The sequence below is a fragment of the Mucor mucedo genome (genome assembly GCF_025094135.1).
Source record: "Mucor mucedo strain NRRL 3635 chromosome Unknown EV154scaffold_16, whole genome shotgun sequence".
NCBI classification, from domain to species: Eukaryota; Fungi; Mucoromycota; class Mucoromycetes; order Mucorales; family Mucoraceae; genus Mucor; species Mucor mucedo.
Window position 1 is genome coordinate 208685 of NW_026252300.1, and position 24652 is coordinate 233336.

At 36.8% G+C, this 24652-nt stretch overlaps 8 protein-coding genes across 8 annotated transcripts; 5 read left to right on the top strand and 3 right to left on the bottom strand.

The window, feature by feature from the left end:
• Positions 1-1761: 1761 nt before the first annotated feature.
• EV154DRAFT_542352 (2,3-bisphosphoglycerate-independent phosphoglycerate mutase) lies at positions 1762-3601 on the top strand. The gene is made up of 2 exons (XM_051604517.1): positions 1762-2146; positions 2198-3601. The coding sequence occupies exons 1-2, from the start codon at positions 1874-1876 to the stop codon at positions 3482-3484; spliced, it is 1560 nt and encodes a 519-aa protein (XP_051460985.1). The 5' UTR covers positions 1762-1873; the 3' UTR covers positions 3485-3601.
• A 937-nt stretch (positions 3602-4538) lies between these two features.
• On the top strand, positions 4539-6082 carry EV154DRAFT_599918 (triose phosphate transporter). Its single transcript, XM_051607140.1, has 2 exons — positions 4539-5114; positions 5183-6082. The coding sequence occupies exons 1-2, from the start codon at positions 4590-4592 to the stop codon at positions 6017-6019; spliced, it is 1362 nt and encodes a 453-aa protein (XP_051460986.1). The 5' UTR covers positions 4539-4589; the 3' UTR covers positions 6020-6082.
• Positions 6083-6489: 407 nt separating this feature from the next.
• EV154DRAFT_438019 (acyl-CoA dehydrogenase/oxidase) lies at positions 6490-7814 on the top strand. Its single transcript, XM_051596868.1, has one exon. The coding sequence runs from the start codon at positions 6521-6523 to the stop codon at positions 7769-7771; it is 1251 nt and encodes a 416-aa protein (XP_051460987.1). The 5' UTR covers positions 6490-6520; the 3' UTR covers positions 7772-7814.
• Positions 7815-8147: 333 nt separating this feature from the next.
• Positions 8148-10318, bottom strand: EV154DRAFT_542355 (uncharacterized protein). The gene is made up of 3 exons (XM_051604518.1): positions 10240-10318; positions 9880-10158; positions 8148-9819 (listed from the first exon to the last, which is right to left on the bottom strand). The coding sequence occupies exons 1-3, from the start codon at positions 10297-10299 to the stop codon at positions 8407-8409; spliced, it is 1752 nt and encodes a 583-aa protein (XP_051460988.1). The 5' UTR covers positions 10300-10318; the 3' UTR covers positions 8148-8406.
• A 556-nt stretch (positions 10319-10874) lies between these two features.
• On the top strand, positions 10875-11302 carry EV154DRAFT_414849 (Homeodomain-like protein; the record flags this gene model as incomplete). The annotated part of the gene is made up of 2 exons (XM_051595630.1): positions 10875-11051; positions 11117-11302. The coding sequence occupies 2 exons, from the start codon at positions 10875-10877 to the stop codon at positions 11300-11302; spliced, it is 363 nt and encodes a 120-aa protein (XP_051460989.1).
• A 230-nt stretch (positions 11303-11532) lies between these two features.
• Positions 11533-13960, top strand: EV154DRAFT_536540 (uncharacterized protein; the record flags this gene model as incomplete). Its single annotated transcript, XM_051604146.1, has 5 exons — positions 11533-11702; positions 11763-11853; positions 11914-13083; positions 13140-13698; positions 13758-13960. The coding sequence occupies 5 exons, from the start codon at positions 11533-11535 to the stop codon at positions 13958-13960; spliced, it is 2193 nt and encodes a 730-aa protein (XP_051460990.1).
• Positions 13961-17167: 3207 nt separating this feature from the next.
• On the bottom strand, positions 17168-19446 carry EV154DRAFT_542357 (glyoxal oxidase N-terminus-domain-containing protein; the record flags this gene model as incomplete). The annotated part of the gene is made up of 9 exons (XM_051604519.1): positions 17168-17411; positions 17432-17575; positions 17661-17821; positions 17886-18167; positions 18233-18573; positions 18674-18719; positions 18778-18806; positions 18864-19040; positions 19412-19446. The coding sequence occupies 9 exons, from the start codon at positions 19444-19446 to the stop codon at positions 17268-17270; spliced, it is 1359 nt and encodes a 452-aa protein (XP_051460991.1). The 3' UTR covers positions 17168-17267.
• Positions 19282-24023, bottom strand: EV154DRAFT_498230 (Rho GTPase activation protein). Its single transcript, XM_051600336.1, is given in 16 exon segments — positions 19282-19420; positions 19490-19553; positions 19607-19707; positions 19724-20393; positions 20445-20628; positions 20688-20965; positions 21013-21140; positions 21193-21259; positions 21311-21322; positions 21343-21482; positions 21533-22548; positions 22717-22866; positions 22930-23226; positions 23396-23563; positions 23716-23788; positions 23883-24023. The coding sequence occupies 13 exon segments, from the start codon at positions 23979-23981 to the stop codon at positions 19724-19726; spliced, it is 3282 nt and encodes a 1093-aa protein (XP_051460992.1). The 5' UTR covers positions 23982-24023; the 3' UTR covers positions 19282-19420; positions 19490-19553; positions 19607-19707.
• Positions 24024-24652: the final 629 nt, after the last annotated feature.

A 24652-nucleotide genomic window follows, 5' to 3' on the forward strand; every position in this document is an offset into this window, starting at 1 on the left:
AAGCGATTATCATTGATAGCACAGTGTGAGCTTGTGCCACAAAGATAATATACCCGCATAAATACCAAAACCACAGGCATGTTAAAATGCGTGCTAATATACCTTCCAAACACATTGAATTAAAATCTGGTGCATCTCTTCAGACGTATTGATAGCGGAAAAAAAAAAGATTGTTGTTCTCTCTATAAAAAACAAAAAGTTTGGGGGTCTTCTTCATATAGTGCTCATTACATGAAAAAAGACATAGTGATCAAATCAACTTGCTTACCCACATGTTCGAGATATTCAACAACAAGCAACGTGTATGATTATAGACGAGTTTTTGATATACATTATAAAGAAAAACGTTCGACTATTTGTGATAAAAAGGGCCTTTCCTTTTCCCCGTTGTACTCATTAACATATCAACCTTATCAGCCATGTTGACTATCACACACATGCAATTTTTGATAAGAGATAGCCGGTCAATCGGATTTGGCCTTTTTTTTTTGAAAAAAAAAAGCCTTCTCGTGCTGTTTAAGATAGAAAGACCTTTATTTTTTTACACCAAAGCACATTACTTTCAAAACTATAGTTCGTTGCCATGGTCAGGCAATAAGGTATGCATTTTCAACAGTGGCAAAACTTAATTGCCCATGATGTGAGTGTCATGCGCTTTTATCTATATTTGAAGCGATACACTTGGGGAACTGCTTGAGCATAGAAGCATACCACCTATTCAAGAATGATTTCTTGAACTTGTACGTTTTTTTTCGACACTTGGGAATAGGTGAGTTTAGCATGTATTAAAAGAGGACACGATGCTATTAATTTCAAATGTTAAAACAATGGTTATTATCCCCCCTCCTTCTCTTTAGTGCCAATGGGGGGTTATTTGGTATTGATGATACGGAAGAGTATTAATCCGTTTCGAAAAAGCTTTGGCTGGTTTATTGAAAGCGGTAAATAAAATGAATAATTTGAGCAGTAATAATTAACTTCTCTGAAATTATATAAAAAAGTAGTCTAGTTTTTATTTAACGGCATCAATTTGGACGCTCCTGCGACTGACCTCAAGACAGCGTCATTATTTCGGTCAAATGAGCAAAAAAAAAAAAAAAAAAAAAAAAAAAAGAAAAAAACTCTGGTGTCAAATAAGCAATAATTGAGTACGTGATTGTATTTGAAGTCCAGTTTTAGAATCTTGATAACACTGGCTTTTACCTAATCTTTTTTAGGAGAATTGCATCTAATAATTTAATACAATGATCTTTCCGTGATTATAAAGTGTAATGAGGGTAGAAAATAAAAACCAAATGCTGACCTGTGTTCGATTATAACGAACTATATTACCGTGCCTGTATTGTCAATGAAACTTTCCATACCTTTTGCATGAACTTTCACAGTCACGAGATCTTATTGGCCCAATCAATAAGGTGAGCTTTATTACATTTTTTTTTTTTTTTATCTGAACATCTACAAAAGATTACACAAGAAAAAAATTTCGAATTCAGTTTGAGGCTCTGTTAAAGAAAAAGTGTGAAATCACGGATTTTTTTTTGGTAACGGGGTTATTTAAGGGAAAATAATAAAAGAGAGTAAGGTTATTCCGAAACAAGTTTGTAAATAAAAAATGATGTAATAAGCAAATAATGAACGCGTCTGTTTTTACACATAATCAGGCCCATCCAAGAGCAAGGGTTTAATGCGTGAAACATTCGAGTTGACAAAAACTTTGTTTAATCTCTACCATCAGGCCAAAGGACCATTGCGTCACACTCCGTCTTTTGTGACACGTGTCTTAGAAAAAGTACATAATTAGAACAGCTTACTTTTTTTGTTGTTGTTGTTTCTCTTCTTTTCTATTTTTCCAAATAATAAAGATTAATTTATAATGACTGGTGGTGGCGAAAATCCTAAAACAAAGCAAGTTCCCAAGAACAAGGCCTGTCTCATTTGTATTGATGGTTGGGGTATCTCCCCTCTTAAGGATCACTCTGGTGATGCTATCTATAATGCTGAAACACCTGTCATGGACAAGCTCGAGAAGGAGGATCCTTTCACCGAAATTTCTGCCCATGGTCACTCTGTTGGTTTGCCCGATGGTTTGATGGGTAACTCTGAAGTTGGTCATCTTAACATTGGTGCTGGTCGCGTCGTGTATCAGGTATAATTTTAGAGTTCTATTGTCCTTAATTGATACTAATACTCTCAGTAGGATATTGTTCGTATTGATCTTGCCATGAAGAAGAAGGAATTCGGTAAGGTTGAGAATATTAAGGGTGCTTTCGACCGTGCTATTGCCAACAATGGTCGTCTTCACTTCTTGGGTCTCGTATCCGACGGTGGTGTGCATGGTCATATCGATCATCTTATTGAACTTTTAACTGCCGCCAAGGAAGCTGGTGTTCCCGAGTCCTATGTCCACTTTATTGGTGATGGTCGTGATACCGCACCCAAATCTGCCGCCAAGTACATGGGCCAACTTGTCGAAGCCATCGATAAGCTTCAATACGGTAAGATTGCTGATATTAACGGTCGTTATTATGCTATGGATCGTGATAAGCGTTGGGAACGTATCCAAATTGCTTTCGACGGTATGACCCAAGCCAAGGGTGAGATTGCCTCTGATCCCGTCAAGGCTATTGAGGAATCTTATGAGACCGGTGTCACCGATGAATTCTTGAAGCCCATCATTATCGACAAGGAAGGTCAAATTAAGGATGATGATACTATTTTCTGTTTCAACTTCCGTTCGGATCGTATGCGTGAAATTGCTCAAGCTTTCGGTATTGCTCCTTGTCCTTTCGACTCTCCTGTCCCCAAGAACCTTGAAGTTTTCACCATGACCCAATATAAGAGTGATTTCCCCTTCAAGATTGCTTTCCCTGCTCAATCCATGGATAACGTTCTTGCCGAATGGTTGGCCAAGAACGATGTTCCCCAATGTCACATCGCTGAAACCGAAAAGTATGCTCACGTCACTTTCTTCTTCAATGGTGGTACTGAAGCTCAATTCCCTCTTGAAGAAAGAGGTATGGTTCCTTCTCCCAAGGTCCCTACCTACGATCTTCAACCCGAGATGAGTGCTGCCGGTGTTGCTGAGAAGGTTGCTGAAGCCCTTGATAGCAACAAGTATCCCTTTGTCATGTGTAACTTTGCTCCTCCCGATATGGTGGGTCATACCGGTGTCTATGAGGCTGCCGTCAAGGCTGTTCATGCTACTGATACCGCCATCGGTGTTGTCCTCGAAGCATGTAAGAAGAACGGTTATACACTCTTTGTCACTGCCGATCACGGTAATGCTGAAAAGATGTATGCTGATGATGGTAAGAGTCCTTTCACTGCTCATACTACCGCTAAGGTTCCCTTTGTGATGGCTGATAAGGATGCCAAGTTCAAGGAGAATGCCGAAGGTGCTCTTTGTGATGTTGCACCTACCATTCTTGACTTTATGGGTCTTGATATTCCCAAGGAGATGACTGGACAGTCCTTGTTGGCTTAGACGTTTTGATTTTTTTTTTTATGTTGGAACAAAACATTTTGTATATATAAAAAAAGGAATAGTTAATTTTTAAAAAATCAATAAAACATGTAAAAAAAAAGATTGATAACAATACCGAAAGAATCGTCTATTATTAGTGTAATGGATTGTGGAGTAATAATAGCTGAGTGGAATTAAAGCGCTTGCTGCTATATTGTGACTGATAAAGCTCTTTGTAAGTATCGATAATAGTATGGCTGGATACCGCTATGAATATTAATATACGATGGCTATACAAGCGTGCGAGGTGGACCACCTAATTTGATGGAATTAAGTCATTTAAGATACTTCATATCTCATTTTGAGAAAGCAGGAACACTATTTATTGTGAGTATCTTTTAAAGATTTTGTTTCCTTACAGATTTCTACAATTACGTTGAAAATCCGTAAACGCATTTAATGCGGTTGTCAACCCAGCTTCATATTATTAATCCTGCAAGCTGGCTTACAGCTGTAAGTGACCTGTCAGATGATGGCCACTTTTAAATGAAGAAGATGGACCCCCAAGTGACGAAAGTTTAATGATTGCACACAGCCACAAAACCAATAGAGTAATAAGACGGCCGTTACCATGCTAAATAAAGGCAATCTGACAGAGGTAAAAAAGTTATGTAGCCAACGACATTATTACGAATCAGGAGTGAAATGTAAATGATGCCACTGATATCCGAAGGTAGATATATCCCGCTCAAGTTTAAAAGTCATAAAGTGGCAAGGTTACAATCGATTAAAAGATGATGTAATTTGCAATCTGTACTAAAATAAATAAGCCAGGACACTCAGAAAAGGACCATTAAATTGATTCAAAGTAAATGGATGTCTATAGGGTTGACTTGGTTAGATGTTCCTTCTTTGGAGAAAGTTTAGAGTCTTGCGTAAAAATTGAAATAAAACGGCTTCTAATCTGGGCTTGGGTCTGTTTCTGATGAGTATCAAGCTAAGCGTCGTCGGACAAAGAATAATATATATATATATATAAAAAAAAAAGATCTGGATGCCTTTTTTTTTTTGTTGTTATTTTTTGTTCACTACCTATAACGCTTATTAACAGAAAAGTGTTATAGGAATGCCCTCGATAATAGGACCGGCGGATATGCAACACCAAAGAAAGTTTTTTGACAAGATCACCTCTACAAAGGGCCATAATCGGTTCATTCCTGCTGAATCTAACGATAGTATACCGTTAAACGATTACAACAATTCTTCAAGATTATTTCATGGCATGCCAACATCCAGCAGTACATCCATGTCGTCATCTATATTCCATCCCAAGAATGTTTCTCTAAGTGAAAACTCCAAATTCCTTATCTGTTGCTTGATGTGGTATATTTCATCCTCCCTATCAAGCAACACCGGCAAACAAATCATGAACTCTTTTAAATACCCAGTGACGCTGACATTTGTTCAATTCTTATTTGTTGCAGCTTGGTGTGCTATTATGGAACGAGCATTCAAATCATCAGGAATCAAAAAACCTACCAAAGTGATTATTCAAACCATCGTGCCGTTATCTCTTTTTATGATTGTTGGTCATGTATTTTCCAGTATATCTATTAGTCGGATCCCTGTGAGCTTAGTTCATACAATCAAGGTAAGATATTAAAGTGGGGGGTCTTTCAACTAAGGGGAGCTGTCAAAATTAAAATTTATTGGGTTTAGGCAACCGCACCGCTTTTCACAGTATTGGTTTATCGATTTGTATTTAAAGTCCACTATTCATCTAAAGTCTACACAGCGCTGATCCCATTAACCTCTGGTGTTATTCTTGCCTGTTCATTTACGCTCTCCAACAATGTGATTGGATTATCTTGTGCGATGGGTTCATGTTTGATTTTTGTGATGCAGAATATCTTTAGTAAGAAATTGCTCTTCAAGGAATCTAAAATGGGAGAGAATAACCCTAACAAACTGGACAAGATGAACATGATGTTTTATTCTTCTTCTATTGCATTTCTGTTAATGATTCCTCTTTGGGTTTATTCAGACGGATTCCGATTCATGACCAGTATAGAAACACATCGTGATATCAGTAAACTTCGGTTAGCCACCTACTTTTTACTGAACGGCACCACACATTTTGCTCAGAACTGGTTTGCCTTTACTACCTTGAATATGTCTTCACCCGTCACCTATTCGATCGCTTCGTTAGTTAAGCGAATTTTTGTCATTGTCATGAGTATCCTTTGGTTTGGTCAACAAGTGAGTATCACACAGAGTCTAGGTATTGCCTTGACATTTATGGGTTTGTGGATGTATCAAAAGGCCAAGCGAGAGGTAGAACAAGGTGAGACCAAGGCACGCGAAGGATCATTAGAGTTGTTGCCTACCACTACCAAGATACATTATGACGAAACATTAGATGAAAAGCCCTTGTTTTCACAACAACAGGATACATTGGATATTAATAATAACCCACATCCAACAATATCCGTGAAAAAATGGATTGGAAATCATTTGCCTGGTTCAAATGCTGCAAGAGAGACAAAACTTTTATAGACAATTTTAAATATATTTTTTTGCATTTTCTTAATATCCCCCTCCTTCCCATCTTTTTTAATTAAAAAAAAATAAAAATTCATATTTCAATCAAAATTGTCAATCGTAGGATTGGTTACATCCACAGTGTTTCATGATCCGCCGGTTATGACTGGCTGGCTTACGTGTCCAATTTGAATACTGATACAGATTGTTTGTATTAAATTCTCTTATTATTGGCTTTTTAATGGTTATATTTGGAACTAACACTTAAAAAAAAAAAGAGTTATGGTTCGGCTATATTGTAACCTGTAGCTATGAAAGCGTAGTCAAGCAAATTTACTCCAGGTTTTTTGTACGACATGACAAATAATAAAACTGTGGAGTGGTGGAGCATCACATGCAATGCTAATTTCACATGAAATCGGAGTTGAAGCACCACAAATTATAAACGGGAACGACCTCTTTCCCCTTTTTTCCCCTCCTTCTTTCCTTTCTCCCTCTAATCTTTTTTATAATATCATGTTGAGAACCGTTCCCAAGTTGGTACGCTCCAGTGCCCGTTTCTACTCTTCTGAGGCTGCTCCTTTGGGCATGTCTTTCTCATTAAATGAAGAGCAAAAGTCTATTCAAGATATGGCACGTAAATTTACTCGTGAAGAAATCATTCCCGTGGCTGCTGAACACGACCGTACCGGAAAGTACCCCGTTGAACTTATCAAGAAGGCTTGGGAACTTGGTATGGTTAACACTCATGTTGAATCAAAGTACGGTGGTATGGATTTGGGTGTAATGGATAGTGCTATCATTTCTGAAGAGTTGGCTTATGGATGTACTGGTATCCAAACCGCTATTGAAGCCAATAATCTTGCTGAAGCCCCACTTATTGTGGCCGGTAATGATTTCCAAAAGAAAAAGTATTTAGGACGTATGACTGAAGCTCCTTTGGTTGCTTCTTATGGTGTGACTGAACCTGGTGCTGGTTCCGATGTCGCTGGCCTTCGTACACAAGCCGTCAAGAAAGCTGATGGAAGTTGGGTCTTGAACGGCCAAAAGATGTGGATCACAAATGCTGGTCATGCTAATTGGTTCTTTGTTCTTGCTCGTACAGATGCCAATGCAAACACAGGTAATGCCTTTACCGGTTTTATTGTAGAGGCTGATACTCCTGGTATCACTGTTGGTCGTAAGGAAATCAATATGGGTCAACGTGCTTCAGATACCAGAGGTGTTACCTTTGAAGATGTTGTGATCCCTGCTGAAAATGTGTTGGGTACTGAAGGTAAAGGCTTCCAAATTGCCATGAACGCTTTTGATATCACACGTCCTTTAGTTGCATCTGGTGCTATTGGTTTAGCTCGTCGTGCAATGGAAGAAGCTACTGCTTATTCTTTAGAGAGAAAGACAATGGGTAAGCCCATCTTTAACCATCAAGCTGTTTCATTCATGTTGGCTGATATGGCAATCGGTATCGAAAGTGCTCGTATGATGGTCTATCGTTCTGCCTATATGCGTGATCAAGGTGAGAAGAATACATGGCATGCCAGTATTGCCAAGGCCTTGGCAAGTGAGGTGGCCAACAAGTGTGCCGCTGATGCCGTTCAAATCTTTGGCGGTAATGGTTTCAACACAGAATACCCCGTTGAAAAGTTAATGCGTGACGCAAAGATTTTCCAAATCTATGAAGGTACCTCTCAAATTCAACGTTTGATCATCTCTCGTGGATTAGCAGATCAATCTAAAGCAGGCGCCAGTGCTCTCGGTGGTTTCTAATTTGCCTTAATATTTAATAAAAAAGCTCTTGTATTTATCTGAAATCTTTATTAGGCTTTTATGGGAAAGGGAGAGAGGGGGAGAGATAGAGAGGCAGGTTTTTGGAGGAGATGACGTTTATAATTCCAGCAGTAATCATTACACATCAGATAAATATAACGGGCCAAGACCATTGGAATTGTTATATACATCAGGCACAGCAGAACTGGGAAGCAGCTTGCAAGTTACAAACATTATAATCCTGGAGGTACGTTGGTAGAAAACATTCACAACGCAAAAACGGTCTTCTCATGAAGAGAATACAGGCATGAAATCCAAAAAACAGTAAGTGCAGACGCATTTATTGAAGTGAGGGATATGGTATTTCCAGATCCTTCGTTTGCTTACTGCTTCCTGAATCCAACCAGCTATTAGAGTCTTGTTTTCTAGGGGTGCTTGCTTAATTTTACTTTAACACTCTTTAGTAGCATTTGGGCAGTTATACGTAGGAACAAAGTAACAACTCATCTCTGCTTGTCGGCCACGTCTGTAGCTAACAAGTCCAAAACGCATGTATTATTTTAAACAAACTTGAGGTATCGAAACCATTTTTTAGTATACACATGGTTTAGCCATCGATAAATTTATTACACTAACTACAAGAATACATGCAAGTCTTTAATAGAGACAATAGTCTTTTTACTGTCCTGACCTTGAATACGTTCATTTAATTCTACTTGGCCCTCTTCCACTGATTTGGATCCAACAACAATTGTATAAGGATAGCCTATTAATTCTGCATCCTTCATTTTAGCGCCAAAACCAGATCTACGATCATCAATTACGACATCATCATTAAATTTCACTGATAATTCATCATATAATTGATTTGCAATATCCTTAAATTCTTGCTTTCTATCATCCGTGGGCACAATGCAAATACTATAAGGAGCCAATGAACTAGGCCAGGCAATACCCTTCTCGTCATATTTGGCTTCTGCCACCGCAGCTAAAACTCTGGTAACTCCAATACCGTAACAACCCATTTCTGCTGGAATCATCTTGGGCATATTGCCTTCACGGAATGTACAGTCCAAGGCAGATGAATACTTGGTACCCAAATAAAACGTATGAGCACATTCGATGGCCTTGACGCTGGATAAAATACTATCGTGATCTTTACAGGTAGCACAATGATCTCCCTCCCGAGCAAGTCTAAAATGGTCTGGTGTGTGCACGGTTACTCTATCACTGGTAGCTACAGTCAAATCAAGGGCATTATCCAAGAATAAATGCAAATGAGGAATATCGTTTGGTTGCATTGAATCAATCTTTGCTCTGGGCAATGTATCCATATCCATGTTGGCTTTATCGCTCAATAATTGCTCTTTCTTCAGGTATTTGCTTAATTGAGTCTGCACCTTTAACAGATTGACAGACCTTCCTTTTGGCGTAAAAATGGCGGCCAAACCTTGTGTTAAACCATCTTCGGCGTTGTTTAAGCCAGAGTATGATACCACAGTAGACTCAATGGGTGTTGTTAAATTAAGACGATCCAGGAGAGATTTTGTTACAATATCAGATCTAGTTTCTGCAGCTGGTTCGTTTGAACTTAACGTGTTGGGCAATTTACCAATTGCTAATTCTTCATTGGCAGTATATCCACAGTCTGAGCAAGTTAATAATGTGTCTTCACCAACGGTTGAAATGAGATGGTATTCATGGGACTTTGAGCCACCAATGTTTCCACTGTCAGCTTCAGCGACAACAAAAGGTACACCTATTCTATCAAAGATGTTTTTATAGGCATGAGCAACATCATCGTAAGCTTTGTATGCGTCTTCCACGGAACTATCAAATGAATATAAATCTTTCATGATGAATTCACGGCCTCTTAATAGTCCAGCTCTAGGACGCAACTCGTCTCTAAATTTTCTACCAATTTGGTACAAACGAATAGGTAACTGTTTGGCTGATCTTAATTCAGAAGCAACTAATTGTGTGATTTCCTCTTCGTGAGTTGGTGCAAGTAACAAGTCTGACTCTTTTCTATCTTTTAAACGAAAGAACTTGTGTTATGAGTTAACCAAAAATGCTTGAGATAAAGACAGGGCGCGTTATAACTTTACCTCTCCTTTGGATCCGTCCCATCGACCAGTCTTTTTCCAGCCTTCTGGATTTAACAACAATGGCAAAGATAGTTTTTCACTTCCAATGGCCTTCATTTCTTGGTCAATGATGCGCTCAATCTTATCGACGGTTCTCAAACCGAGAGGCAACAATGAGTAAATACCAGCACCACTTTGTCTCACGAAACCTGCTTTCAACAGCATGCCATGGCTAGCTGAATTATCCGAGGTTTTATCTTTTGTTACTGGTATAAATTTGTTGGATAGCTTATTTCGTCCCTGAAAATGAAAATAACAATTAGAACATTATTTTTTGCTGAAAAAAAAAAAAAAATAGGCATTGTTGTTGTTGTATAATACATCGAGTGAGAAATATCGTTTGAATTGCAAAGCTGCTTGTTTAGTTTTTAATGAAAGCATTAAGTAGTAAACAAGAGGTAAAAAAAAAAAAAAAAAAAAAAAAGAAAGAGCTGGGTAGGGGGTAATATGTCCGCCAATATTTGACAGGTAGGAATTCCCCTCCCCTCCATTGCTTAATTTTTGGCAGACAAATAGAAATATGTTGCCATCAATGTATATATTTCTAACATTTGACAATGCATAAATAGAGATAAAATAGATTAATTGAAAAAATGAGGATTAATCTAATTGCGGGTATATTCTTTCCAGTGAAACATGAATGAGGGCCTTAAACATGTAAGGCTGATGTTAAATGTCTTTTTTAGACCCTTTTTTTCATTTTCATTTTCTTTTTTTTTCTTCTCTTTATTTACCTTTCTTAATAAATAATAATGAATGACCAACTTACAAGTAAACGAAGTATTCTTGCTATACCTGCCTTATTAAATGATGTATCTATTCATCCTTTAAGCCAGGTTACTGAAGATTATTTTAGAAATGATTATTCGCCTATTTCAAGTGGGTCGTCTTCACCGAGTGATTCCAGTAGTGTTATTACAGAACCATCCGATTTATGGAATCATTCAAGAACAGGAATGCATCAAACAAACAGTGGAAAAATTACATCGGCATTAACTAAAGGAAAGAGAAAGCGTATTTTACCATACCAATATAACAGATTAATGGAGATATTTCAGAGTACTGATACACCCAGCTCAGAAGTAAGAGAGAGACTGGCTGATGAATTAGGCATGACAAAGAGAGAAGTGCAGGTAGCTATTAAAAACATGACATTTATGATATGGATTATACATAATTAAAAAAAAACTCTTATTAGGTTTGGTTTCAAAATCGTCGCGCTAAAGTTAACAGATCGACACAACATTTAACTCATCCACGCAAATTACCGCCTTATATTCCTTACGATAGCCATATCAAAAACACTAAATCAGAATCTCAAAACTCCCCTCATAATGCGATCAATATGCTAGCCTACGTTGCGGAAATGATGAGGGAATCTTGAATAAAAAACCATCAAAAGGGGAAACCCCGTTGAGCTTTAAAATTAATTACTTTGCACTTTTGTTTGTACACAATCTATGGTGTAGCTCAAACTTTTTTTTTCTTCTTTTTTTTTCTTATTTTTTATCTTAATCAGTAACGAATAAAAGGGTACATTACATTTACATTCATCTATTCAATTGTCTCTTCATCATCTCGTTAATCACATTCATCTTTTTTTGTAGAAAAGTTATGTCCAATGCACTTTTATTAAGACTTTTTACCTCCGAGTTTTTCAACTCTTGGATTGCTGTCTCTTATTTATTTCGATATTCAGACAATGTCGGTATTCAGCACTATCTTTGCAACGAGCTCAAAAAGTTTCCAATTTCTGAAATAGAGTTTTTCTTACCTCAGCTAATGTAAGCTCATGTCAACCTTTTTTTTGAATTCCACTCTTAATCTTTTGCTGTTTAAACTAGTCACTTGTTAATTACGAGGCCCTCGGAATCAGTTGCTCTAGAATGTTTCTTGGTTGAAATGTGTGAAAAATCAACTCATATTGCACTCATGGTAAAAGGAAAAGAAGAAGAACTCCTGCGAACAAAAAACTTAACTATCTTGTTTTAAAAGTCATTGTGGTATTTACAGGCTTATTTAGCTGATCTATCGCTTAACCCCACCAGCCCTTCCTTCGAATTATGCAAGCGATTATTAAACAAATCACAGGCGATTGTATTTTCGGAGGATGAAGATGATAGTCCCACCAGCGAGCCAAACCCTATTTTGGCTACACAAAAAGTGAGTGAAAATGCACTTCCGGCATTAGTGGGTATGGGTGCCATGCTGCTAGGTTTTGGACAACCCTTAATGACAAAACCAGCAGGTAGAATTGCAATTGCTCAGGGGCGCAGAGCTTTTGATGGTGGTAGTAATAACGTACAAGAAGAAGTCACATTGATGAGAAGAAACACAACAGATCATCATTCACCTACCCCTTCTCCTACACTCTCCAGCCCTTCTTCTACTGGATCTAACACGCCACAATTTATATCCGCTTCTCAGCCCGATTTACAAATGTCAAAGAAATCAACTCGTTTTAATCCTTTTACAAGTTCCCCTTCGCTTGAAGATCTTCATAAGGGAAAAGCATTTTCCGTCTCGCGTTATATTAAGAACGCTCACCAAAAGCTCAACAGAAAGATGATTCAGCTTGGAGAAGATCAAATCTTATCCAAAAAGGAAAGCAGTAATGGTTTAAGTGAAAAGAAACACTTTAATAACAGTATATCTGTCTTTGATCCCAAATTAACAGCATTAGGACAATCTTCTGTCCCGACCAATACCGCACCTCTTTCACCTGCATTATCTCAGTGCTCATCCTCCGAAGAAATATTGACCACCAAAAAACACATGCGACTCTCCACAAAGCTATCCACATCATTTGAATCGTATGACTCGGATAATTCTTCTTCAAATGAAGATGATGATGAAGACGATCGTATGCGCCAATCTCTTTCAAAGATGAGCATGGATAACAGAAAGTCGCTCCTGAGATCCAACTACTTTAGATCCGAAATGCAATTTCTGTTGGCTTTGGTGGATATCGCCACTCGATTAGTCATTGTACCTAAAGAAGCTCGCATGAGTGCACTTCATGCAGAACTCACGTTGTTAAATCACAATTTACCAGCAGAAGTTTGCCTGCCTCTTTGGTGTCCTGCAACCTGTGAAAAACCTTATCATCATCGTATTGTTCGCATCAGTCCGTCTGATGCCGTCGTATTGAATTCTGCAGAAAGGGTAAGTATTCGATACCGCGCATCGTGATATAATGAAACTGACTCTTACTGATTCAGGCTCCTTATTTGCTCATGATTGAAGTATTGGATGATGAAATGAGCTTTGAAGATGATGCCTATACTTCAGCACTATACCGTATGCGTCAATCTTTGAAACGTAAAAAGTCAAAACGTCAATCTCTTCAATTAGAAGATACCTCATCTTCAGCAGTCGAGACATCCGATATTGGTGTAGTGAAGTCTGAAACAACCGCTGTAGTGGAAAAGGAATTACCGGTATTGGAACATTTGAGTAGTCGTGACAGTAGACGTAATTCTAGATCGGCCGATAATTATGCTGAACGTATGAGAACTGCTGCTGTCATGTTGGCACAATTGCAGTTACCCACAACAAGCAATACTACAGCAGTGACACCGAAATCTAAACAGGGTACGGAACAGATCCGTCAACGTATCATCAAGGAAATGATTGCTTTGGAAGATCAGAGAATGACGAAAATGAAAACGGAAGGTGTCAGCAGTGGTGTAGGTGGTGGTGGAGGAGAAGGTGCTGGTGGAGATATGTTGGAAGACGAGCAACGTATTGCTTGGGTTGTAAACAAGGAAGATCCCAGTGGTAATGTATAAATTTCTTTTCGACGCTCAAACAAGAATATTTAACAGATCTTTTTTTAGCTGCGGTTTTATCAGAGGACTGGGAGACCAAAAAAGCAAGGTTAAGGGCTGCATCACCCTATGGTCATTTACCAAACTGGAGATTAATATCTGTGATTGTAAAAAATGGCGCTGATCTGCGTCAAGAACAATTTGCGATCCAATTGATCCGTGAATTTCAACGTATCTGGGAAGATACTGGAGTCAATGTCTGGGTGAAGTAGTAAGTTTTTTTTTTTTTTCTTATATTGATATGAGACTTAAACAAATCGTGATTTTAGTTTCCGTGTGTTAGTAACATCTGATGGATCTGGGTTAATCGAAACTTTAAGAAATACGATTTCCATACATTCCATTAAAAAAGATGCTTACACTAGAGGTTGGAATGAAAAGGGTGCAGTTTTTACATTGTTTGATTATTTTGAAAAGGTAAATTGTTTAAAATCTCACTATTATGTACGCCACTCACTCACCTGCATGGTCACCAGCTTTTCGGACCGCCAGATTCGGATGAGTTCATTAAGGCGCAGGACGCTTTCATGAGAAGTTTAGCGGGCTATTCCGTGGCTTGTTACGTATTACAGATTAAAGATAGACACAACGGCAATTTATTAATTGACGATTCTGGCCACTTAATTCGTAAGTTTAAAGTAAGAATATATATCTGCTGTATGTATTTATCTGTTTATTTTATTTTAAAAAAAGATATCGACTTTGGATTTATGCTCTCGAATTCACCTGGATCTGTAGGGTTTGAAATGGCACCCTTCAAATTACCTCAAGAATATATCGATATTTTGGGTGGCGTACACGGGGAGAAATTTGCCGAATATAAGGCCTTGATGAAAGCCGCTTTCTTGGCTGTACGTAAGCACAGTGAAAACATTTTGTTGTTGACAGAAATGATGAGTAAAGACTCCAAACTGCCTTGTTTCCAAAATGGAGACCTGACTGTCCCACAGTTACGAGATCGTTTCCAATTACAATTGACTGAGCCTCAAGCGGAAGATTTTGTAGATAAACTGATCATGAGCAGTTGTTGCAATGTATTTACTCGTCTTTATGATACCTTTCAATATTATTCTCAGGTAAATGAAAAATTGAATTTACATGTATAACTCTTTTAATAACACGTCAACTTGCAGGGAATTTTGTAGATCCTTTTTTTATTTTCTTTCTTTCTAGTTTCCCTTTTGTTTACTTACAATTTAATAATACCCCTTCTCCTCCTCTACTTCCCCTACCCCTTTGCGTCTATGTGTATGTACAACTATATATTTTATGTTTTATTTTAACATCTTAATTTACTTTTTTTTTTTTTCAAAACAAATAAAAAAATTACATGAATAGTCCCTGAATACATATGATACCCCATTCCAAGCGGGATTCGATTGCAAAATTGAGAATGCACTGGTTTTATTTAGACAACATCGGCAGTGATACTATGCACATTTTTTATGCTTTCTTTAAATTACATAGTACTAATATTGCGTTACAAATGGCGATGTTAAAGTCTCAGAGAAATCTCTATCACCCTAAAATAAATCAGCGATCAAAAATTGAAAAATATCGCAAACAAATTAGAGCGGAAATAACGATCTTTTTTTAAAAAATATCGCGATTGGCGATATCGATAAAATTTTCTAAAATATCGTTATTGGCAATATCGATCAAACTTTCCAAAATATCGCGATTGACGATATCGATCCATAAATCAAAAAAACAAAAAAATATCGTTGGATGGGGTAAAAAAAAATGGGGTAATCGATAATCGATATAATATTACTTTTACACCCCTGCTGAATCAGGATACAGGCTTAAAATTGATACGTTTGTATATATTGGAAAAAAAAAAATTTATTTATAAAAAAAAACTAAATAACGTCGAATCTGACCATGATGAACCTCTTCAAATATGGAAAATGACCAGTAAAATATGACCAGAGACAGACATAATCAGAGGAACTACGATAGTGACCACACGAAGACCTCAGAAGAACAGCAGTATCACTTACCTGCAAAAATATGGTTTACGTTAATAAGAGAATAAATTATCATGTTTAGCAATGTGTACCTTTACAAAACCGTGGGATGTACGAGCCTCAAATAAACAGTAATATCAATCAGCTTTAAAAAGTTGGGTTAACTTAATAATAAACAAGTATACCAAAGTCAAGTTATTTACCTTTCCACAAGTAATCAATGTATTGATTCCTTTAGCTATAAAAATGCGCTAATAGATATAAGAAAGTAGTTAGAGTTCCTTACCGAGCAAAGAGCATTGGTCTGATCCTAAATTAGAAAGTTGTAACACGTTTATTATTAGTCACATAACTAAATCTAAATTAATTTAAAAATGGTTATGATGAATCAAATACCATTAACTATTCGCATATACATACATTAACCTGGAAGAAAAAGAAAAGAGGAAAAAGAATAAGAATAAAAAGGTATAAAAAACAAAGTTTGTTTAAATAAGAAAAAAAAAAAATTCAGACTCAATTCCTTTTTTTTTGGCAACGCCGTTGATTATTTTCTACAGCAACTGATTCATCAGTCTTGTAAATGATAGATTCAAGGCACTCTCCTATTTTTTTTTTTTTTTTTTTTTTTTTTTTTTTGCAAATCTAAATTCATGTGTGCTCACTTAAAGTAATTTGGATGTCTCGGCCTGTTGAAAACTGGTACGTGTGTAAACGCTTGTTCTTTTTTGACTTTACATATTAAGAAAGTACTCCAGGCTCGAACTTCGTTTTTGGTGAAGTTATAAAGAATCATGACGTTTCCCCTTATTCAAAGGCCATCCCGCGCATGATGAGGCAGAGCAAAAAAAAAATTGTCGTCTTTGATGCAAAGGACCTTGTGTCTACTATTGGGTTGGTGAATGGGGTCGACAGGTCTAACAACAAATATTCAATAAAAACTGGTAAGGCTTTCAAAGTCGATAAGAGTAGTATTACCAGCAGTGTTGGAAAATCATTAAAACCCACAGTCACATGTCCCCTTTTCTCATTTTACTTACGTAATCTGAAGTTGTCTTTTTCTTACCCTGGCTATCATCCCCATAAACATTTTTTTTCTTTAAAAAATTACGTTTATCTATTAACATGGTATTGCTACATCTATTTATTTATGTATAGGTTGTTTTTATAGAGATTTGAAAATTTGGCTTTGCGATCAGCGATCAAAAAATCAAAAATATCGGAGATATCGATATTTTCGATTTTTTGAGCGATATCGCCAATATCGATCAAAAAAAACATTTTGATTGCTGATTTATTTTAGGGTGTTAATTATCACACAAATGAATGCGGTGGTTAACATAACTAATCAAGCAGACAGTCGATACTGTATTAATTCTATTAATTAATATTTCGCTTGTATTGTATCAAATTCATCTGTCAAGAAAGACCTCAATTATCAGTGGATTTGGTTTAGATATGAAAAAGAAATTTAATGTTAAAATGAAAAGTTATATGGCAATGAGAAAAATGGATTATTTAGCAGAGGTAATGGTATGGAGCAGACTAATCAAATAGTATTAAATTTGTAAATCGGAGAGATGCGTTCAATAAAGATTTCAGTGCCGTTAGAAGGTACGCCATCATAAAGAACATAAAGCATACCCGCACCTGGAGGATAAATGGCAGCATGGGGAGAGCAGTAATTTTGAGGCTCTGTAAATCGTTAGATACTTCATGATTTAAAAATACATAACGTTGAGACATATGCATAGAGTGAGTACTGAAACCGGTACGCAATAAACCAACGCGGATCTTGCTTGCTGGGTCAGTGTCTTTAGCAGCTAAATTTTCCAGATTTAAAAGAATGTCGAATGACTCATCATAGGTGACATACGAGGAACATGAGAGATCAGTGGGCGGTAGCGGTTTTAAAAAGGTATGGAGGAGAGAAGTATTCAACTCGGAATTCTGTTGGATATTCAGCATTGATATCTGGGGGATCAACATTATTGGAGCCAGCAATCCATACGCGACCATCGGGTAATGTTAGTGCGACTGAATGATACATACGTGCAATGTCAGTGTTGGCTAAGTTTTGAGTCCAACGCTTGTTAATGGGAGCTGTGGTGTATAAATAAGAGGATCTACAGTAGCATCATGATTACGGCCATTGTATCCCGCCCACCACGTTGACAGCCATTGACCCAGAGCACATTTCCATCAGCCATAATAACACCATCAGGCATCAAACGCTTGTGAATAAAGCTTTCCATCTTCCATTGAGGGTTAGCGTCTCCTAAGTTGATACGACCACAAGTATCATCAGCAGTAGCGTCTCGCTTCATACGTTCAGATCCACCACAAATTAATATTTCCACATTGTAGTTGTTTTTAGGGTCAAGAGGAAGCATAATAGCACCACCTGTCAAAGGATAGGAACGAGGATTACCAGGTATTTTGGAAGTTCCTTTACAATCTTTTGCTTTTGTAATCATAGATAATCGATTTCTTGTTTGCAAAATAACAAATTACCATCGGGCAAGACAAATACAAAAGGATATAAATTGTATGGCATAGTCTCAATTAAAAATTTGAATGGAACTTCGCCTTCAGGTCTTGGAGGCCAAAATTCATACGAAGGAACATTGACCTCAGCACGATTGACAGCTGTACCTTTTGTTGAACCGCCGATAATAAACAAATCACCTTCAGGTAATTGTTCCACAGTTGGATACCAACGATTAGCGGTCATTTTCCCGGTTTTGTACTCATCCCATAAACAGGAATTATCTGTGCATGGAGTAAAATGACGAATAGACTGCCAACCTGGCTCAGCCTTCCAATCACGTCCACGCTTTTCGCCACCACCAGTGCTGATAAGCTGCCGTTACTCAAAAAACCACCCGCAGAGCAAAAAGTATTGGTTTCTAATGGCAAGGGACGGTATGTATTTGTATCCAAATCATATTGAACTGAAAGGCGCTTTGACCGGAGTCAAATTGAGCTTCGTTCCACTCGGCTAATTTAAAGGGGAGTTGAGAAATTGCCTCTGTTTTTGCATATTTTATTTTTCTTACCTTTGTCAATAATTAAAATAGTCTTTTCGCTACGCAAGAAAAAAATTAGTTTTTTTTTTCAGGGGAATTGTTTTTTTAATTATTACTTTAGAAGAACTGCGTGCATAGCTGCTACACCTGTTCTACCGATGGCTTCCATTTTGCCTGATTTCGCGAATGGTGAAATAACATTTTGACTGTCAGACCAATGAAAAGGTGATTCGTTATTCTGAGCTGTTACTGAACCAAGGAAGTAACTCACGGCCCCTACAATAGATACCAAGCTGTTTTCATTTTAAAATAAATAAAAAAAGAAAAAGATTTTGAAGAAAGGAAAAAAATATTTTTAGAACGGTCTTTTATATTTTTGGGCTGAAGCAAAGAAGTAAAAGCTTAAATAATGAGGTGACTTTTTATAAATGCTAAAAATACTTGATTTCGGATAAATTATTTGTGTCACGCCTACACAACCAAAAAAAAAAAAAAAAAAAAAAAATCATCAATGGAGACGCAAACTTGATTCGCAGGTTGGCTAGCTCGATTCTGTAAGAGAAAAACATCGTGGAATTCAAATGTTGATAGAATTTCTTTTGTGAAGTATGCTGTAATCATTTGTATAAAATATCATACCTGTGTAATGCTAGCTTAGACTTACCTTAAGAAGGTATAACCTATTTGAATAATTATCATCCTATATCTTATAAGACAATATAATGACTAGCCAAAACACCAGCCATGTTTGTATCTATCTATTTATGGAAGATCTATTGTCTATTGATAAAGATAAAACGATGGTAAATTATAATGCTATGGTATATTTTATTAAATACTAATGTTATATATACAGGTACAATATCTAATCAAAAAAAAAAAAAAAAAAATATGAGAGGGTATACACAAAGTTTTTATGCCGTATGATAAAATCTGTAAGAGAATTCCATTAGATATATGGTATTTACAAGATATATTACAATAACTTACTTTTGTTGATCAAATAAATGAGAAGATTAACGTTAACAGTAGCCATGCCATCCAGCACTTTCATTGTCTGGACACATTCGTACTGCGTCTGCAAAAGTTCTTCATATTGTACATCAACACGTAATTCTTGCGTATTCATAAGAGGAAAATACCCTTCAAAGGTAATGATGCCGGCACGATCCATCGATAAAATTAAAGTAATGCGAGCATACAACTTCTTAGAAACACCAGATAGATCTAGAATGATACCACGATCATATAAAGTTTTTGCAGAATACTTGAAGGATCCAAATTTGGGAACAAGTCCATGACTTTTCAAGTACTTCATATGGAAATACTGTTTGGTAAATGGAAAGACGAATTTCTGTTTCTTTCCTCTACGTTCAGCCATGTTATTCATACACCCATCCAAATACTTCTTATAGCTGTTAGCTTGACCAATCAAAAACTGTCGTTTTTCATCTAAATGCAGCAATATGTTTTGCAATTTCTTGATTTCAGCATTACGTAACTTTCTTCGTTCTCCTTTCTTTGTGATATCAACAGCAATCATATTGATGATGCTTTGGTATCCGGGACTAGGTGGAATAACACTGTGTTGCAACAAATAAGCGTGTAACTTACTTGCAAATGATTTTAATTTTGCAAAGCTTAGACTATAAAAAGAATTAGTAAAAGAGAAAATAAAATAATGTAACGGTTTTTACCTTTTCACATCCATAGCAGCATTTTGATAACCGAATTTAAAGTTTCTTTCACGAATAGCCATTTCAATTTCCTTTTCAGTACCTTCAGAGGGGAATTGTTGCTCACGCACGATCTCCCAAATAGATTCATGTTCATCTGTAACAGGATCTTCAAAGATAGCTTCTAGTGATGGTCCGGATTGTACTTGAATAACCAGAATACAAGTCGTTTGGTATCTAATAATAATTTTTTGATGTCGCCACCTGCTTCATTTGGGATACCATCTCTACGATCACTCAGTTCAAGTCGAAGAACATGTAAAGGAACGCTCATGTTGACATCGACAGGAGCCTCCCCCAAGTCGCCTAAAATATTATGAAGAATACCAGTTTTTTGGCGTTCCAATGAATCTATATTTTCTTCCAAAAGCTGATGAATATGATAAAGTTCAGTAGGATGCACGTATATGGTTGGCTTTTGTGTTTTATAATCCGATAGTTGATCCAAGCCAAAATGCTGCTCAGGTTCTTCCACATCATAACTAGATAGAATGATTAACAAATGTAAGGTACGAGCTCCAAAGTTTACTTACGATCCATAAACCATTGGGTAAATCTTTGATTGGATGACCTTATGTAACTGTTTAAAGCACTCAGTTCAACATTGCGCGTGTCAAAGTCTTTGCCGATGGAGATTTGTTGCAGCATTTTGGACACCTTTTGAAAGTTTGAGTATAATGAAAACGTCTACAATATATCTTGCTCTTACCTCTGCCAAATTTTTTCTTTGGACTGAAGATACTTCGTGATTAAGAGAAACATATTGCTCAGGGGCACTAACATTAAAGACTTAATAACATGTAAATATCGCTAATTGGTAAACTTACGTGATAGCGGGACTTAAATAGCGGTAATATACAAAATTTCCCAGAATTTAATGATCTCTTCTGAGGCTTCATCCGGGAAATTTTCCTCCATCACAAGTCGAAGCTCTCTTGCAATAACACGCATACCATAGGGCATTGAATCTACTGTTTTAATGATAGCACTTAGAAAGTCCTCTGTCAGATTTCTTAATGTTTCCAATGATTAGATAGAGCGTTCATAACCTCGGGTACTTGCAATGCTTGAGAGTGATTAATATGAAAAGGTTTGTCCGAAGGATTGCCCGTGCGAGATTCTTCTTGACCGACAAATTTCTGATAAATAACAACTGGGTTTGTCTCCAAATCCAACTCATTATTTTCAATCACTTTTTTGATTAACGCCTCAAAAAGGGATGTGAAAAACTGTCTTTCCTTGGCACCACGATTCACTTGAACGACCAGTTTCATAAATGTATAGTTTCCACGCATAAATTCTTGAGGGTCTTTGACGCGCTTCATTTCTTGTACAATACATGCTCTGCACAAGTTGATTAATAGACATTCTTCGCGGGCGTTGGTACCATAACCGAACAGGGCTAACACCGTAGCATCAATTTTGCGCTGACCTTTCTTTTCACCATAAACTTGACCACCTGTGATCGACATTAATCTTGCCAGATATACAGGTTCTGTTTGCAGCAGAAATACGAGCTGTTGGTACAATTCTAATTTGTCACGATTTCCTTTGTCTACACCACGCAAATCATAAGGACTATTGGAAGGGTTCGATGACATCAGTTGAGAAAATCTCTGTTGCTGTTGCTTTCTTCTGTTGGGATTGAAAAATGCATTACTGAGTTTAACTACTTCATCCAATGTTACGACATTTTTCAAGAGCAATGCGATTTGAATATCAATCATGCTCACTTGACTATCCAAATGATTATTTTCTCTAATTGATTCAATAACCTTCTGTCGGAGATCTTCTATGATTAAATCCTCGTTAAAATCTACATCGTTGTTGCTCAGCATGTGAAGGACACTCTTAACAACTCCAATGGAAGGGTTTTTATCCGATTTCAATTTTTGATAAGCACTTTCATGGTACTGTGCACTGGATTTGCCTTCAATTCTCAAATTTTCTATGCGTTGATTTTCCACCAACTGGAATTGATGCATGCCGTCCATTTTTTTTATTGCAAGGTGTCGACGAATCATAGCCTGTAATGCAGTTACCCAATCATCAGGGCAAGCAAAAACTCGCTGCGTTTTTCACCAAGTTGGCGGCGCATTGATGCTGTACGGATACGAGCTTGCATTTTTTGTATAGTTGACTGGAAAGACTGATAACGGTACTGCTCTTTAATCTTTTCTAATTTATTTCGAGCCATAAATGTTCGGATGCAGCCTTGTGCTGAAACAAGTACTTTGTTGTTTTCTGGAGCAGTTAAAGTGTTGCTCGAGGGCCGTTGCTCGTGCTGCAATCGCGTCTTCATCTTCGGAGTCGAGTTCGTCTGAATCGTCATAATACTCTATTTCGGAGGCGGAGCTACTGATTGAAGAATCACCAGAAGCATCTAGAAAAGTTTGAAATAACCGATGAGCTCATAATTACATTCGTGTTTGGTTGTGACACATACCTAAAAATTGTAACCTTTGCATTGTTGTAATACCCGAAGAGGTATCATGATCATCACTTGCGGATGTTTTTGACTCTGTGTCCGAATCATATAAATCAGCCACTATTAAATCAGGTGTATGTCTTCTAATTTGTCTCATTTTTGGCATCAAATCTTCATCGTCTATTAGTGGTTCTTCGATGGGTCGAAAAAGAAAGGTTTTCTTTTTACCACCATCCAATTCGTTTTGTAAAGATGCACCAAGATTATTAAAGTTGGGCATAGGTACACCTGATTTCTCCAAATTTCTTTGCGTTGCTATCAAATGTCTTCTGAAAAATTAAATTCGCCGTGTAAGTTTTAATCTGTGGCGCGATTTGATTTGAATGCAATAAATGGGAGAGAGCATGAATACAATAAATACTTTGGGCATATTCTTTCCATCGAATAAATCAACAAATTCAAACCAAAAAAATGGAAGGCAGACCAACTTGCTGTATAACAGACAAAAATGCATTGATATTGTTGGAGCGTAAAAATTTGAATTTGGCATCGCCTGATATAATACTGGTAATGGAGGAAGGTTGAATTCTACGTGCCAATTTAGCTAGAACTACGCCATCGTGTAGTGTTTGCTCTAACTGTATGATTGATGCTTCCCTATTATCGTTGTCATCGATTTTTCACTGATAAAACTTTCAATCCATCTGGCGTTACACTGTTAGATTACCATATATGGATACTTGTTATTGTGTTACTTACTCTATTGCCTCGCCAATGTGGCAAAAGATAGTCATGAACTTGGACATGGTTTTCTCATTTTGTCAACCCAACGCCCATCATTTTTTGTTTGCTGCACTTTATGCAAACGTATACGAATCTATTATTACAAAGTTAGTTGAAACAATATAAGCAAATTAAGTCGTTGGGTCTTACTTGTGCCTAAAAAATAAAAACATGTTAAAACAAATTACTTTTTTCTGTCTGCTTGTAATACCTGCTACAGCTTTGGAATCATTCTCTGATAAAGAGTCATCATGTTGTAATGCTACTGTAGATTGTCTTGAAGACATTTAAATATATGTAAATAAAAATAAAATAAGGTAAAGAAAAAGTTGTATATTGAAGAAAAGAAGTTGCCAATATCCCAATTTATTGTCAGTTATAAATTTTTTAAACAATAACATCCAATTATAGAAATTACTTTGAATGGCAAATGTTTTCATAGAACATCACACCTCCATTCAGTAATTTTTTGTCTTCCGGTTCAACAAATTGTTTAGTGGAATTTTTTTTTTTTTTTTTGAAAGCTTTATCTGCACTTGTACTTAAAATTAAAATATTTGGTTTGATATCAAACAAGAGTGCCAAATTCATTGTATAGCAGATAATGGTGTCATTGCAAAAAGAGATTTGTAGCACTACTTTGTTCCCTGATTCATTGTCAGAGATAACTACCCTAACTTTCATGAGGTTAGTTAATAGCGTCATTTTAGTTAATGCAGACAACGCGTGTTACAATTTCTCAGCTGTCGTTACATCAATGAAGTGACCAAAATATTCTTTTTACCTTGATATTTGGGATATTCTACATACCTCAGCTGCAAAAAAAAGTAGAGTATAGCAAGAGAATGTTAGTTAAGCTCCTATTTCCAATTAGAAACTACTGATGTGCCAACATAAATTCTATAAGTCTAGGAACAGGCCAACCTAGTCACTTTATTTATCTGGGGCTTCCTCTTTT